Source organism: Orbicella faveolata, unplaced genomic scaffold (assembly GCF_042242905.1).
Source record: "Orbicella faveolata isolate gen_17 unplaced genomic scaffold, um_ofav_v1 contig_1, whole genome shotgun sequence".
Taxonomy (NCBI): domain Eukaryota; kingdom Metazoa; phylum Cnidaria; class Anthozoa; order Scleractinia; family Merulinidae; genus Orbicella; species Orbicella faveolata.
Genome location: NW_028301536.1, coordinates 32575980 through 32593977, shown reverse-complemented (window position 1 = coordinate 32593977; position 17998 = coordinate 32575980). Strand labels below are relative to the sequence as shown.

The 17998-nt window shown below is 39.1% G+C and overlaps 1 protein-coding gene across 1 annotated transcript; it reads left to right on the top strand.

The window, feature by feature from the left end:
- The first annotated feature begins 65 nt into the window (after positions 1-65).
- LOC110054179 (sucrase-isomaltase, intestinal-like) lies at positions 66-17250 on the top strand. The gene is made up of 24 exons (XM_020760514.2): positions 66-2054; positions 2477-2665; positions 6514-6659; positions 6883-7054; positions 7195-7291; positions 7883-7995; positions 8922-9047; positions 9359-9490; positions 9957-10076; positions 10356-10403; positions 10952-11065; positions 11389-11473; positions 11881-11998; positions 12504-12637; positions 12751-12785; positions 13078-13194; positions 13528-13676; positions 13769-13853; positions 14409-14465; positions 14705-14829; positions 15103-15191; positions 15345-15394; positions 15994-16155; positions 16720-17250. Exons 1-24 carry the CDS (start codon positions 1902-1904, stop codon positions 16798-16800), a joined length of 2697 nt encoding a protein of 898 aa, XP_020616173.2. The 5' UTR covers positions 66-1901; the 3' UTR covers positions 16801-17250.
- The last annotated feature ends 748 nt before the right edge of the window (positions 17251-17998 follow it).

Sequence of the window (17998 nt, the reverse complement as noted above, 5' to 3'; positions counted from 1 at the left end):
CGAGTATCTCTCTGTACTGCGAATCGCTGCATATAGATTTCATAGTCATTATTCCAAGACTAGCAGATCACAGACTAGAGAAGAACTTTCAGATCCGATCTAGTCTTGACGACGGTAATTAACGATGTCGTAAAGTACTGTGTTACTATAGCGCGAGAGCAAAGAGGGCAGATTAATCCACGTCTCATGCAAATGCAGTGACTGAAGTCAGTGAATAATTTGTTTACGGTTTACGCTTCAAATGGATATCGCATGTCCCGAGAAATCTCCAAAGGTTTGTTAATGAAGTTCTATCAGAGCCTCATGTGCAGAAAGCCGTGAGAATTGTTCAATAAGGAGCGTGAGAAAAGGATACAGTGTGTTGGAAATGGTCCAAAAAAAAAAAATAATGAATCGAAAAGGCACGTATAAATTTACAAGGAACACCGTAACAAAATAGAAGTACTTGACTCAAAAGACCCTAAAGAAAGAAGGGCGGGAAAATTCAGTCAAGCCCGCGTGTTTTCGGTCAGCCCCAGTGAACAAATGCCTGTCGGTCTGGACAAAACCAGAGACTTCTGATTGGTTGAAATGTGCACATGTGGTCAAGTTCAATGACGGTTTGTGAACGTGCCTAGAGAACCGGAGCGGGGGGAGGTAGGGAGACTTCCATGTGAAAAAAAGATAGGGATGCTCATCGTGCGCAGGGGTTTAAAAAAGCGGTCTGGTACCTCTTCTGGTGTTCAGCCTGAAAAAGTCCACAGCAGGAACTTTCGCGGTGTCTTTTTACCGAAAAAATATGACAGGAGATAATGTGTTTTTTAGAATTAGTACCTCTTAGGGGTGAAAAAAATTTGAAGCCAAGCCCACGAAAAGGGATCTTGGTACCTCTTAGGGGGTTCTTTTCAATATTTCCGACGAGCGTCCCGGTCCTTTTCGTATGGAAATTCTCCCCTCCCCACCCCTCTCGGAGAGAGAGACGGTAACCACTGTGATTAATGCTGGCTCGTTTTCTGATTTCGCCCCAGAGTTCTGGATTCCCACTGCTAACCAAACTGGTAGTGGCCTATGGGGACGACACTGGTTATCAGTCTAACAGTCATTTTCTTTTGTTTCTTACTTTGATCGATGAATTATATATTATAATTGATTATTATATTATTGTCTGACAAGTTGATTGCGGACATCGATTGAATACACCTGGACACAGGCTACAACTATGGACTCATCTTATCCGGCTATAAGGGAAAGTCTTCAGAGTTCTTGCTTCGTAAGCCAAACCTACATATTACTGGTTATAATTCAGGGCGGGGTCAATATCTTTAGGTCAAGGTGAGTTCGAAAATACTCGATGAATTCACGATTCAATGAGCCAATAGTTCTACAATATTTTTTGAGAAAGGTAACGGAAAGCCAAACGCTGTGTTTAGTTTAATGGTTTCGTAAATAGAACACATCCGTAAATTTAAAAAAAATCGTACCGTCAAAGAATCGTACACGAGCCCTCTAGCTCTAGACAATGTTGCGTTCTATAATTACTCCCTCGCCCAATTCTTGAACTCTCCCTTTCCCTGCCTTTTGTAGGCGAGTTCGAAGGAGAGGTCAGGGTTGTATGCAGGAAACGAAGATACATATCGACCTGCTGGGTTATTTTGAAACTTCTCAGCGGGCTCAAGTGAGGTCTGAGCACCGAAGTCGTGGTGAATACTGAACAGACTGCGGACTTATCGCCTTCGGGACAAAATCCCCCGGGATGATTCGGGATGATTGAAGTAGGGGTATACCGCTGCCCAACCACATAATGATGACTCAGGCATTCTAACTTCTCTCTTGAATAGCGTAAAACCCTAAAATGATGGCGCCCACTCGCTTAAAACGCCCCTGCATTGCAACCGTCCGGTAATGGCGTCTTTTCACAAGAAATGACACTTTTCCTTTTTCTTGGTGTTTTACTACTGACATCAACCATCGCCGAACGTGTCCTTGATCAGGATAAGATCGACTGCTACCCTGAAGTTGGAAACCAAACTCTTTGCGAGTCTCGGGGATGCACATGGGAGCAATCACGCACCGAGGTAACGTAGTAAAACATTTACAATGATAAATGTTTTAGTCAACTTTGCCAAGATAAAACAATAACGCGCTTTTTACGCTAACCCCCCACCCCCCTCCCCCAGTGCCGGGGGATGGGAATATTCAAGATACTCAATGCTTAGGGGGGCTGCTAAGGCAATTGCAAGGGAAGAGGGGGTGGGGGGATTGCAAGGCAAGAGAAGAAGGGGGGGTTGTTGAACTTTTGAACTGATGGGTTTGATCATTTGGTTCATGTATTAAAAGTGTTATTTAACAGAAAGGAATAAATTTCATACTTGTTGTATGTTCCGTTACATAAAACTTATACTGTATGGCTGCCATGACACCACATGCAGACAAATTATCTGCAAGTATGACTGCTAAATATAACTGCTAAATAACAGATAGAAATTTTAATCTACAGAGTGTTCCTTGGTGCTTTTTTCCAAAATCATACCAAGGTGGATACAAGATTGAAGGTGATGTGCAGGAAACACAGTTAGGTTACAAAGCTACACTAAAAAGACGCTCTGCCAGTACCATATATGGACAAGACATAGATGAGGTCACACTTGATGTAGAGTTTCAGACAAATGATTGTATTAGGTTTAAGGTAAGGGATGAAGATTTCCTTACTCATAGTGCTAAAGTGAAAGAACTGTAGCTGCTATGAATTAAAATTAAGGGGGTATTACACCTGAATTTCAACATTTGGGGTACCAATGATTCAGGTTTCATTATCTCAGAACTGACTGAGCTAAACCAAGCAAAACCATACATTTTCTGGTTCTGCAAGAACTAAGCAACAAACTGAAGTAAAAATTTTGTCCTTTACCACCAATATGGGCCCCCTGGAGTGATTTAACTTTCACAATGACCACACCCAATACACTACATCAAAATTCTATCTCATGAAAAATGCATTTCTAAATTGTACTGAGAACACTTTTAATCAATAGTGTAAGCGTGAAGCTATAACATGATGAAGGAAATTTGAGCTATCATCACTCCTGTTGTCATAGCAACCAAACCTGAACGGAAATAATACTTTTAAGTTCTGGAAACAATATCTCATAAACTATGGCTTATTCCTTCAAATGCTATCATCATTTTGATTCTTTACATGTCAACAATAAATGCTGAAAATTTTAGCCAAATTGATTGAGTTCTTTTAAAGTTATGAGATTTTTAAGTTCACTAGTCGCAAAAAAGGAACTTTTCGGGAAACGATTGCTAAAGATCAGAGAGTTCAAATTATGTCTAAATCTCCACTTCACATCAACTTATTTACACAAAATGACTTCATTTGTTAAGGCAAGCAAATGGAAACCACAATGTCACTAAAAAAGTCATTTTTTCTTGGCTTTCTTTGACTGCAGCTGGGCAAGTGGCATGTCGTCATCAGAGCTACTGGAAAACTGGAGTGGGTCAACATTGTTGAACTTTCCTGCACCATACGTTGCTTTTTCAATTGACTTTTTCTCCTCCTCTGCCCTCAGTTTTGCTAACCTAATCTTCTTTCTGGCATTCTTGTGCTGCTGGGATGACTTCCGCTTTGCACTGTCAATCCTTTTCTTGTTTTTCTGGGCACTTCCACTCTCGGCATGTTTGCCCCATGTGATCCCAGCCTTTTCCATTACAAGTTGCTTACCAGAAGCTCCTTCATTGAACTGGATAACAGCACCAATTGCTGCCATTTCAACCCTTTGTGGGCCATAGTACTTATGCTTGGGGGCTCTCATCCACACTAAGCTGTTTATGCTTTCATTATTGTTCTGGGAGAACCCTGGCAAACAACGGCGGAGAAGGGACTCACTACTTAGCCTTTTGAAAACTGGCTCAAGAAGCTCTAGAAAGACTGGATCCAGATGGTGGTCTTTGTTTTGAAAAGACCCAGTTCTTTTGTATTCACACCATGAATCTTTCCCTGAAGGGCAAAACTTGTGTCGTTCCTTGTTGTTGATGTTACAACTGTGATAAAGCACAGCCATAATGTCATTTTGCATGCTCTGTATGTGCCGTTTTGCTTGCTCAGAACTGATGTCACCAGAAATAACATTTCTGCGTATGGCATTCCCATAGTGTTTCTGGAGTTTATCAATGCAGCTATCAGTGAGCCTGTGTTTTCTTCCCCCAACTGGCAGTCCATCCTTCAACTTCCCTGCATTCTTTTTTCGAAATTCACGAAGAGCTGTCCCCGCTCTTTTCTGTACATGACCAATACAGTCAAGTTTCATTACTCTCGGACAGTTTGCGTGTCCAAGGTCATGGTCTGATTTCCATTTGTTATGGTCATCAGAGTCGACCCATTTCTTATATTGGTTGCTCTTTTTGTCCATTCGCTCCCACTTATCACAATCTTCACAGCACCCATAAACATCCCATACACTGTTGTATGCCTTACTGTCGCCATCACAGACCATGTATTTGTATCGCAGATTGTATGCAAGAGAATTACTCCACAGTCGTCTTGCAATATCTTTCTCCATGGCTCCACTGGATCCGGTATGATTTTCAGTACAATTTGAACTGTGAGTTGCATACCAGTTTCTAAATTCCTCTGAATTCTCTGAAACCTGTTCCTTCTTACGTGAACACTGACGACAAATCTTTGATGCAAAACCATAGTCCAACACTTGTCCAGAGTCAACAGAAATAACAAAACCGACACCAAAATTTGCCGTAAACCCTCGTTTCGACCAAGTGCCATCAAAAGAAACAGCAATTTCTATTACATCATCTTCAGTAAGATCTGGATTTTCCTTACGGTGAAGTTCATGAACATGTTCTCTAGCTTTTGCAAGCTTTTCTTCAACAGCATCTTTGTGTGCTTTATACAATGTTTGTGTGTGTTCATTCCAGGAAGATGGCTGGCAAGGTGGTGGCATATTCAGAATATCACACATAACAGCAATGGCTTCGCGTCCAACACCCATTTCACAAGCAGAATAAACCATGCGGCGATTTATGTCGGATGCATTTTTGGCTTGCCATTTCCCACCACAATTAGCTGATGTCTGCAGATACACTTTCTTCTTACATTTGGTACACTCGATATGAATTAACGAAGCGTTTCCATACCGTTTTGCTTGCTCGTCATTGAAGACTAGCTTCCCTTTCTTACAATTGTGAAGCTCTTGAAAGGTGTTCATGAGACTTGAGAGCTCAACCAAGCGGTAACTGATTGAAGACTCCGGTTCCTCATAATACTCTTCCACAGTGCGAGTAGGTGTAACAGTTCCCAGCTTTCTTTCTGATGCAGTTTCTTTTGAGCATTCTGACTCGCTCTGGCTGTTATCTGGATCCCCTGGTTCACTTTGATGATCATTTACCTCTGGCATAAGCTGTGAGCCTTCGCTTGCACTTTCCTGAGACTCTTGTTTTCTTCGCCAGAACGGAGTGCCGTGAAAACGATGTTTCTTAGACTTTTTTGGCATTTTCGGCAGCTAGAAAACTTCTTTATTTCAGTACCGATTTAAGATCTTTAAAATTACTAAACTCCAGATAAAAAACAGTTGAAAGTTACCGATAGAACAAGCTAGAATCCTCCTCACAGACGAGCCAAAATCCAATATGGCGACTCAAAACATGTGCTTGACTTTCATAGTTCAACACCAGTTTACCCTCGGTCATTTTAACTAGTCCCCAGTTTCCCTAGACGATTTATTGCCTAAGAATTATTTTTGGACCGATTGAAGCGGTTTTTAAACCTCTGGTACCCGGGTTTTTTACAGTCTAATGGTGTAAACACTTCTTGTTTCCATGGTAACTGATTATGGCGGCAAATTCAAATTTGACCATAGCGGAGAAAAATCGATATAACTTTAAAACGGGGCTAGATATTGACACAGAATAAACGGCATTTGTTTCTTTAATAAATTATCCATGGCCAGATACAAACAGCTGAAATACAATTTTTTTGACCAAATTCAGGTGTAACACCCCCTTAAGTAGAATTCCAACAATAAATAATTATTGGTGTTAAAGGCAGATGTTATAAAAATTTACTTCTGAATCATATTATTGACAATATTTTGTGTACCAGCTGTTTTGGGGCTAAATAAATGAACTAGTGCCAAAGCCTGTGACATGCATCTGAATTGGCAGGTTAATTTTCTGTTTCTGTTGCCATTAATGTTGCTTTGTTAGTTATTTTCTTGCAGGTGACTTCTACACGACCTAGGTAGTTCTCATTTATTTTGTTTCAATGTCAGTGTCAGTATTCCTTTTACTGATGACTTTTTGACATTTTAATGATGAAATTCTTCACTACTGGAGCAAACTGCTGTTAAGGTGCAGGATCAAATTAAGCCATATTCTTCTTTTTTGATGGTGGAGGGGGAAGGGAGGGGGCAAGTGAGTGGGTCACATCAGATTATTGGATGCAAATAACTGTTATTTAGGAGTTTTAATTTTCTGAGCAATGTTACATGTACCTTAAACATCAACTTATTTCTGCAGCTCTATGACACCATAAATCAGAGATATGAGGTACCAGTACCTATGCCAAAGAGGACGTCAAAGGCTTCAGATCCGAAGTACACAGTTGCCATTGAAAAGGATCCATTCTCTTTAAAAATAATACGAAAAGACAATGATGCTGTAATGTAAGTAGAGTTACCAAATGCTAAGTTATGATCAGATTAATGTTAATGTGATTATAAAAGTAAAGAGTACTTAGCCTACAAATTAATAACTACTCCTTATCGCTCTTGGCCACTTTGGTCAAACATAGTGATGTGAGATGGTTGAATCTGCAGGCTTAAGAGTTGATGGATGACTTTGTTTTAACAAACTGTTCAAGTGATAGTACAACTGCTTTGATAACAGCTGGGACACCTCTGTCGGCCCATTCATATTTGAAGACCAGTACATACAGATCTCCTCTCAGCCCCCTTCGACATTCGTGTATGGGTTTGGTGAACACGAGCACAAGTCATTAAAACATAACTTGTCTGCCTGGGGGGTACTTCCTATCTTCGCCAGACGTCAGCATCCATTTGTGAGTAGCTTTGGTTCAAAATTTTTAAATTTAAATTCTTCAAAAAATAATTTACTGATACATCTGTGAGATGAAAGACTTCTGAAATAAATTATAGAGTGACACAACTGAACTTTGTTCCTACATCTAAATGCCTACAGAATGGGGGAAATTTGTATGGGCATCATCCTTTCTACACTTGTATAGAGAATGATGGCAAATCTCATGGAGTTTTTCTGATGAACAGTAATGCCATGGGTAAGTGCAAGTCCACACAGTGATTGGAATGACTGACACTTTTAAACTTTTCCTTTTTAATGTCTTAAATTTCCTAAAGTTCTCCTCACTGTATAAATTGGATTTTTTTAGTGACACATGACACAATGGTTTGAGTTAGTGCCCTAGGTGCTAATTTGTACCTTTGACTGCTTAAGGGAGGGTGCTTATGGGACAGAGGGCTCGTCTTAGACCTGCTGAGTGGCTAATTCATTTTGGGCGTCTGAAAAACAACAGATACTTTAACTCAAGAACTCCAAGGACAAACAATAGGAGCTCTGATGGTCTTAAATTGTAGTTCAGATTATGTTCAGATTTCTTCATTCATCTAATAAGTCTAGGAAATTTCAAAGTCCTGAATGTCACTTTTCAATTATTGGGGGTTCACCGGAAGAGGGAACTTGTTGGAATAGGGGTCCTTATTAAAAAAGAGCACTCATTAGAAAGGGGTCACTTAGTGGAAGGAGTGGCATACATGTACATAAAGTGTCAACATTGTACAGCCATCATTGTTAAATTCGAGGGAAAGCTACATGTATATAACATACAGTTGTTGCTGCTGATTTTTAATAGATGTTGCCTTGCAACCAAAGCCAGCTATTACATATCGAACAATTGGAGGAATTCTTGATTTCTACATTTTCCTCGGTCCTTCCCCTGAGGATGTCATCAAACAGTATACTGAGGTATTCTCAAATTTCTTAAAGCAAAAAACTGATTTATACACTGACATTTCATTATTGTTTGTGTATTTGTTATTATTTAAGAAATAGAAAACATGTACCGTGTTTCTATCGAGTAATTAGAAACATGAGTGAAAGTTTGGGAGAACATAGAACTGCTGGGGAACGGGAGCTGTTAGGCGAGTGTTTCCACAGCTTTTTTGAGTTCTCCCAAACTTTCACGAGTGTTTCTATAACTCGATAGAAACATGGAGAACATGTTTTCTATTTCTTTTAGAAGTTACTGCGACAGAAAAAAGAAAAACAACTTGTTTGCTTTGATAATCAAAATGGAAATTCTCTTTGCTTGCACCATCACTATGTCAACAGCTTGTGCTAGTTCTGTGTTTCTATTAAGTTTTAGTATAACTCTATTAGCATTCTATCATGAATGCCGTTCTCTGATTGGCTACGCTACTCACTATCTATTCTGTGATAGACAGTGCGTAGTGTAGCAGTGTACCCTTGTTAACAAAATGACGGCCACTTCTTGTCGTTTTCGAAATGTCTGTGAAGAGGTTTTAGATAAAGTTTTGACCGACTAGTAGCTAGATTTATACTAAAACAATTAGATTATTCGCTCTCGATTTCTTTGCATGATGGTTGACTCGGGCAGCGCCCTCCTCAACTATCACGCAATTGAAATCTTGAGCTCATAATCTAATTGTTTAATAGAAACAAGATTTTAAACCAATCAGTGCGCATGTTTTCTTTGGGCTATTTTCTAAATTATGATAGACATTGCCGCTGAGTCAGGTAAGGTTGTCTCCAAAGTTTTGGGCTTCCAATCTGCTCAGTTTTGCCATGGTTTGCTTTCTAAGAATTGTCTATGCAAATTACGGATTATTCAGTAGCTCCTGGACATTTTTTCGTTCTTCATAATTTTTCAGGCTATTGGACGAACATTTTTGCCACCATATTGGTCGTTAGGATTCCAGCTATCTCGTTGGGGTTACAATAAGACTGAGATGTTGAAGGGCGCGGTAGAGAGCATGTGCAAACACGACCTTCCACAGGTGTGCTACTGTTCTATCTGTTTCCATAACAAGTGACATGTTTGGAAATTAACGATGTCTATTTAGTTAGCTTATACATGTACTCTGTAATACTAGTTAAGTCTCAAGCCAATAAAATGAATTAAGTGATACATTTGACAGTTGTATAAGAGTTTCTTCAAGTTTCTTGAGTCTCAAGATATGGCTGCTCTTCGAGGTGTGATGTAGCCTGTTACAGGCTCTCGGTAGTTGGGGATGTTTTTCCACAAACATCTTTTGAATTCCACTTCTAACCTGTAATAGTTCTTTTCTGTTGATATTTTATCATTTAGGATGTACTGTTTAGCGACGTTGACTACATGATCCGACAGAAAGACTTTACTTATGATCCTGTCAACTTCAAAGGTTTGCCTGAATTTGTTCGGTCCATCAAGAAGGATGGTTTGCATTACATCATTATACTGGTTAGTGTTCTTAACAATTTTCTATCCCCAAGAGATGAATTTATCTTCAATCCTGGACAAAAGTAGTAGGAACGCTCACTATAACGGCAAGCATTCTACATAACCTAACTTGGTTTTAAAACGTTTTTGTAAAGATCACTTTGACGTGTGTAGAACATAAGATAAGCCTACCTTTCTTCTCCTCTTTTTCAATGTCGCATTTCTCATGGACATCTTCCTAGTGAATTATTCTGGTGGGAAGTCAACACTGGAATGGGGTAAGGGGGCTAGAAAGTAGTACTAAAGGAAATCGCGCCGTTACTTTTGTCTAGAATTGTAGGTAAGGAAAACTGTTTTAGCTTGTGTTTGTGACGATTAAATCGTTAGTGAAAACCAGCCTCACCTCGCACAAAACCAACAGAGATGTATGTTTTCGGTTGTATTTACCCAACTGCATGACATTTACATGTCGACCTGCTGAACTTAGGACCCTGCTATTGGAGTCAACGACACTGGTTATCGTCCTTACGACTGGGGAAACGAACTTAATGTGTTCATCAAAGATGGCGACTCTGGAGAAAACCTACTTGGGAAAGGATATGCGAAGGTACATGCTACAGTGAGAATATCTGTGCGTTTGTTGGGGAAGGCGGTGGCAACAGAAGGGGCTATAATATCGTTTAATAATAGTTTTTTGTTCATCTATTTATAATAAATGAATGAACTTTATTAGCGTATCTAAAAGTATCTAGCTGATAGAGGAACCTTTGGTTACAGGAGACACCTAACTACATATAAGAATAAAAATGAGTATGGAACTAATAACAATATCTATTTACAGGATCAAAAAAAAATAACAATAATAAGTTTAACTGGTTCATTGCAGGTGTCGGCGAAATTTGAAAACGTCACAGTGAACGGTAGCTTGCCAAAGGTTGGTAACTTTGATGTACATTGTAAAGAATGTCAAGTTTACGATTCAAGAAGTAATCAGTAAAGTGCATTTTTGAAATCTTGGACTAAATATAATGACGAAATAGCTCTTTCTGGTTAAATTTATAACCAAAATAGACGGCCGGAAACTTGTTTGGGATTTTAAGTTAAAGAAATAGTGGGCGAACGAGAAAACAGAAGCATTGCAGAAAAAGCGCCTTATCAAGGTAACCTATTGCAGATGGTTGATTAGATTAGGAGCAGCGCAAAATGAAGTGATTGGGGATTATTTGGGAACCTTCCAGACTTTTGGGTGATTCATCGGCTTAAACTGCAGACCTATTTTCTTTCACTTACAGTTGTTTGGTGATGAACCGTGCCTTTGGAAGAGGTTATAAATTAGTAGGAAAAACGGTGATGTAAGTGTCTGAAACAACAAAAATTGGGATGGAATTACCAAGGAACAAGTTAGTATCAAAAACTCAGGCGAATAAATAAGAGATAAAGGTCGGTTCATTCAGCCTTACCATGTGTTATGTTTGCTTTTAGCTGTCTCGTCAGCACGTCATATTTCCAGACTATTTCCACCCAAACATCAGTAAATACTGGGGAGAACTCATCAAGGACTTTCACAACATCATTGAGTTCGACGGATTGTGGATTGTAAGTGTGTTAGTAAAATTGTTAAAGGGTGGCGCGTTCCCTTCGCCCTTCGCCCCCACCCCCCTCATCAATGAGTTGGAAAGGTCTCGTTTTAGTGTTAAAAAGGTATTAGAATACATGTACGTATTAAAATAAGCATTCAAATACGTTCCAAAGAAGAGAAAATTCGACCTCCGGTTCACGTTCGTCTGTCACAAACGGCTGTTTTAACCTCCTTAATTATAAGTTTACAAGCGGTCTAAAGTTGTTTTGATTGCTTGTTTTAAAAGTCGACTCATCGCAATAGTGCTTTAGTAAATGTAAACTGATGTTGCTCCTTGTAGGACAAGAATGAACCCGCCAACATTGTTCATGGTAGTGTGAGTGGATGCAGCAAAAACAAGTGGGACTATCCACCTTATAAACCAAGTAAGGAAAGCTGTTTCCTCGTACAGCCAAATTATTCTCTCGAATGATAAGTTATCATTCATGTTTGAACTGAGCTGATCGAGTGAAAAACAGCTGGCGCTCGCTGCCTGCCAGAATTTCAGCGCGAAAACTGGCGAATATCATCCGTAGGATACCTAAGAATTTAGGGTCCCGATTGGCTGCATTCTTCAAGACATGGGCGAAATGGAATATGAGGCTACAGATACCAGGGAATTTTTTAAAAAATTTTTATTGTTATTTTTCAATCTGTTTCTTACTTCCGAGAATAGTATTCTCTCAAGCATATACGAGGCATTTCAGAATCGTGTTTTACAAATTGTCTGAATGTAGTTATTCCAGTATGCTGTGCGTATGGACCAACGTTGAAGTGTGTTTTTCTCTTGCAGGAACTTTCGGGAACGTCATGGCGGATAGGACTGTATGTATGAATGCAAAACAAACCAACCATCTACATTATAACGTTCACAGCTTGTACGGCTGGAGTCAGACATTGATCACTCTGGAGTAAGTGTGATAATAACTTGTTGAGTAAAATGTTAATTGGAGTATAGGGGCATTGCGTCAGCCAGGTAATGAGCGAATTGATGCGAACAAAAGTTTCCGAGGTAGCCGAAATTCTTAACCCTTCCCTTTGTTACATAATCAGTTTATGTAAGTCCATTCATTCTGTCACCTTTCAGGTACAGTCGTAATGTAGAGTGTTTGATAATTAGTCTACATTGTCCCGCAAACCCAAATATATGCAGAGACGCTTCTGGAACTTTCCAAGATTTACATAAGTTTAAAAACTCGTGAGTAAAGCTGGGCATTATTCATTATTAGTGTGTGTGTGTTCAAGGAATAAAACTTTTGCCAACTGGAGTAGTCAACACCTTTCAGACTATTTTATTCCTCGTCACGTTCAAACACTACCCCCACCATATTCTTGTCTTGGTATTTGGAGTTTCCACCTTAACCTGTCGCTTCTGCATGAACTAAGTCATTACTGTTTTTTACTTAAATGTTTCAGCGCTGCCAGGCAAAGCACAGGAAAAAGAAGTCTGGTGATTTCAAGATCGACTTTCCCCAGCAGTGGAAAATATGGCGGGCATTGGCTAGGAGACAACAAGGCATCATGGGACCAGCTTCACACGTCAATCATTGGTAAACTATTTTTCTGCTCTTTCCAATTTTAGTATATTTTATCTTCAATGAACGTTTTTTATATTGTAATTGCCTCTTTTTGCTCCTAATCTTTTTCCCATTGTTATTTTTAGGTATGCTCGAGTTCAACCTCTTTGGTATTCCTTACGTGAGTATCTGTTGTATTTGAAATTTTGTGTGCCTTAATATTGATTCCTTCCAGTGGTGTCCGGTATTCAAGTTACCTACGCCTCGTGTCTGTCCATGCATGTAGTTTTTTCTGAAGACACAAAAAAGTCGCGTCAATACATTTTTTTAATTCTTGGAATTTCCTTTCTGTCTTTCCCCTCCAGGTATCCGGTATTCTAAATATACATATTTTTTAAGTATCTAAGTCTTGTTGTTTTCCAGTGCCGTGCCGATCAATCCGTGCCTGACGGAATATATATTTCGTTTTCAAGGTTGGAGCGGATGTGTGTGGTTTCTTTAATCATCCGACAAGCGAGATGTGCCTTCGATGGACTCAACTTGGCGCCTTTTATCCTTTCTTCAGAAACCACAATGAAAAAAGGAACAAGGTAATAAGCCCTCTCGTAAGACATACTGGCTTGTAGAGTTCTCTGTTCTTGAGTTGCTTAGCCTTCCTAGGAACGGAAGAGAAGCACTGGTACTGGAAGTAGCGGTGGCCAGGAGGGGGTGACTGGAAGTCTAACCATAAAATACTTGCATGGTGGATGAATGTGCCCTTTTTGTCAGGCAATCCTTTTCTTTTTGCGAAAGGTCTCTGTTAAAAGGAACAAAGTTCTGAGGAGAAAATGTCTCCTGCTGGGTCCTGATGAGGTAGTACTATATCAGTTTTTGTTTCGACTTATCAACATTTCTTTTTTCTTTTTTCTCGTCCCTATTATCAGGCACAAGACCCTACAGCATTTGGCGAGGAATTCGCGAATAAGGCGCGTAAAGTACTTCAGACACGTTACAGGTTACTGCCATTCCTGTACACGTTGTTTTACGAGGCACAAATGGATGGCTCCACAGTGGTACGACCTGTAATGCATGAGTAAGTGGACCTGTGCTTGAATTACTTCTCACATGGTCGGTCCGGCAATAACAACAATATAACCATGAAATAACAAGTATCTTTATTGACAGGTTTGCAGATGACAAAGACACTTGGGAAATTGACAGGCAGTTTCTCTGGGGACCATCCTTGCTTGTTTCACCAGTCTTAGAAGAGGTAAAAACTTAATTAATTTGTTATCCAAAAGAGATTTGAGTTAACTTCCTAACATAAAGAGATAAGAAATACTCTGGTTGTTTTTTAAGGGAAACGAAACATTCAGTCAGTAACTAAAGCTTTCGCTACGTAACAAACACAGTGCATAGCTAATTACTACTGAATTCCGAATTTCTCCCATGCCAGACTCCGCTTCATTGAAATTCTCAGTCTTTCTTTAACTCGTCGTAATATAGAAACAAACTTTATTGCTACATGTTCTGACAAAAATCCGTATTGCTGGGATAAACTTAAGATCTGTACAAACAGGCCATTTCCGAGTTGTATATTGCCTCTCTTTCAAAACAAGTCTTTTGCAAAACAAAACCATTCAAATGAAAATTGGTTTGATTTGCTCGAAAAGTGAAACACCTTTCAGCTGAATGGGTTTCCCTCCAAGACTGGTTTTGATACAGATGCAAAAAGCAACTCGAAAATGACCTATTTATTTTGCTTTTAAATGCTAAACAAATGTTTTTGACCACTGGTCGTTATTTACTCCTTGATATCTTGTAGAACAAGACGACTGTTGATGCATACTTCCCAGATGATCGTTGGTTTGATTATTACACGGTACGCACGTAACATCTCAGTTGCATTGTGTTCCAGTATCGTGGTTGCAAAGCTCTTACAATCTAATTTGAGAGCTGCAAGAATAAGGGATAGTCCTGTGCTCTATTTTGTTGTGCATTTTCAAACTGTATGTGTATTCGAAAGCGCTTCATTTGCATCTTCTATCAGCAAACAGTGGTAATGCATGCGAGCGCCTTATTTGGAACGATACCTGTCAACTTACAGCAGTCTGTTTTTAGGGTAAAGCGATGAGCACTCGTAAGGGTCACGTGACTTTAGACGCCCCTCTTGATCACATTCCTCTTCATGTACGAGGCGGTTACATTATCCCAACCCAGGAACCTGCCAACAACACTGCTTTCAGGTAACAATCTGACTTACATTAGACCTATAACTGTACATCTATTTATACATATGAAATAGAACTGCGCAATGTATAGAAAACGTTTGATTCGCAAAAGATACGTTTACTCAATAACGTTACAGTAAAATGGTATAACAACCTGGCGATACGTTCGCCAAGCCGGAGTTACCAGTTTGTGGAAACGATACTCTTTGAACTGACTGCAACACAACACAGACCTCATTATCTCGTAAATATTTTTATCATATGATGATACAATTGCTGTTGTTGCAGTCGTAAGAAGCCCATGGGTCTGATTGTAGCACTGGGAGATGAAGGAGAAGCTACAGGACAGCTTTTTTGGGATGACGGAGAATCCATTGGTCTGTAATTAACTGATATATATATATATATTTTGCTCATGGTCTCTTGTATATTCGTGTTATTGAAAAAAACTCGTAAGATTTTCATAGAGAAATGCTATTCGGGATGCCATCAGAATGTGGGTGGTTAACACTACTGCTTTTTTATTTTAGACACCGTAAAAAATAACAAATACCTGCTGATAAAGTTTTCAGGTTTCAAGGTAGGCAAGAATCTTAGATTATTATTAGAACTTTCAGAATTATAAAAAGCCAGCCAGTAAGTTCTTTGAAAAATCCGCGAATGTGATTGGTTCTGTGATGGTTGTTTATTCCCTGATAAAACACGCAAAATTATTTTTTGGTTTGGCTTAATACCTAAAATTGTAGGTTTCCCCTTTTTCTGTCCACTGAAGCTATTAGAAAGGTCTCCCTCGTTTTCTACGAGCGATTATCAGCTTGACTGCATCTTGTTGGCAATTCGCTCATAAAAACTGGGGCTCTTTTTTTGAAACGTAAATAAGAAACAGAGGTTCGGATACACACTGGACATTGATAGCTAAACTTAATTATTCTGAAAAAATGGCGTGACTTTGTCACTTGGCGCAGTGTATTATAAAGATGGAAATCCTGCCAATTTTGAAAGTGGTGACAACGAGTTGCAATCACTATCAATAACATTTAATTTACTGTAGCCTGTGTACAGCCGCCCCCTCCAAGAGGCGGCTAGCTTTGCTGAATGCCAAAAAAGGAAAGAAAATACATACTCGATGCTCTATTGATCTGTTAAAATCTTTTTAAACGTTGCTTTGTTTTCTGTTAGTCTGGGCTGAAATGTACCGTCGAGAAGAATGGTTACTCAGCTTCAGACCTTCCTAAATGGGGCTCGGTAACAGTGTACGGACTTGATGCAGACGATATCAAATCACTGAGTGTCGATGGACAAGATATGCAAGATAAAGCTACCTATGACAAAAGCATCAAGGTACCTGACAACTAATTTTGTTATGTAGCTGGAGTTTCAGTGTATCCACTAAGGTTGGCTCAGATTTGTTGTTTCGAGGTTAAGAGAGAATGACCAAACTGAAACGAATACTTTGCATTTCATTCAGTGATTACAACTCACGTGTACAGTGTACTTTGTTTTGCATGAACACTGACTCTTATTTATCGTTTCTGATAGCAAAACGCGCGATGTCTAGTCCTTCGAGAAACTAGTTGGTTTTGTGTTGCCTCGAATGTATGCCCCGCGCCCCTCCTCTAGGGACCAGTCATTATCTTACACATAAATAATAAATAAATTAGTACCATTTCAAAAATATTCGTTTTAAAAGGTTTGAATTGTAGTCGCACTTTATGAGAAATTGTACAAGACAAGGTCAACTGTTTCTAAAAATGCCTGAAATGAGGCATGCACTCCTTTATCAACGAATCCTTCATTATCCTAATCTTTGTTCTTATTTCTCGACTCAGTGTACCAGTAAGGTAAATATTGCAAACTGGTAGCCGGGTTGTAGTCTTTCCGTCATCTTATATCTTTTTTTCATAGGTCTTGAAAATCACTGGTCTGTCACTCAACATCAACGAGAAACACGAGATTGACTGGACCATGCCTCATCAGGAGCTATAGCCCCGATTAGGTCTAGTGTTTTGTATGTAAAGTTGGACTGAAATTGAAATTGAAATCAATATATATAGAATTAAATTTACATTGAATTAAAGCTTACTACATAAATGATAGTGTAATGTATTTTTTTTAGATATTTTCAGCTTTATATTAACTTGGAAAATAAAACAAGGGTAATGAAATCACTTAATTGAGCTTGTACATGTGCATCGGTTACTTTTTTCAGTATGTGTATTGTGCGTATTCAATTTATAAGTAGCGCACGTAAGTTTGAAGTCATTAAAAAATGTCTGGCTCGTGGTTTTACCCAAAGGGAACTGGGAACCAAGTGGTTCGTTTGTAACTACTTCCTTTTACTGCAGCATAGCAAGGTTACCCAAGCATAGTATTTGTATATTTATGACATTTTGAAAATGTTAAAGTCTGTATAAAAATAAAGTTCACGAAACTAAATCTGTTGTTTATTTCCATTGTTACGTTGTTTTTCCAAGCAATTTGAGCAATTTTTGGTCAATATATATTTTTTCATGTACTATAGGAGCGAGGTAGACTAAGGCACGACGTTCCAGCGTTCGACTCGGTTCAGAAATTGCTTTGCGAAGTGTCCGCTGCCATTCAACTTCGTCACCCTCATTGTGCAAGAACGTAACTTTTCAAACTTATCAATAATTCATCAAGTTAGAACAAAGAAAATGACAACCGTGAAGGAGGTTTGGATACCCGGTATTAATTAGCATAGATTCTGATGATTTTACCTCTACATTTACTCCTTAGTTTCAGTTTCGATAGAGAGGATATATCGAACACTCGAGACAGTGTCTTATCGGCCATCCAAACACCTCGAATTTCGTCAAAAATACTCCGCTGCGCATCGTATTTCCGACTCCCTTCTCGGTGTTAGGATATGATGATGAAACGTCTCTCGTGTTTGATATATTACAACGTTCCCATTAAATGAAATTGCACATACCTTGTTTGTTTCCACGCATTTATGGCAGATATTTCAAAATGGCACTTATTCTTGTGGAGCTACTAATAGAGTGCTACTGGCGACCCGCACTTCGAAATGGAAAAAACTATATACGTCGCAGCCGTCCAAATCGTAGCTGGACTCCGAATTGTAATGTTAGATGATGCAGTTCTTTCACTAAAAATCTTGTCCAGTTTTGATAAAATATGAATCACAATAACCCAAAAATGT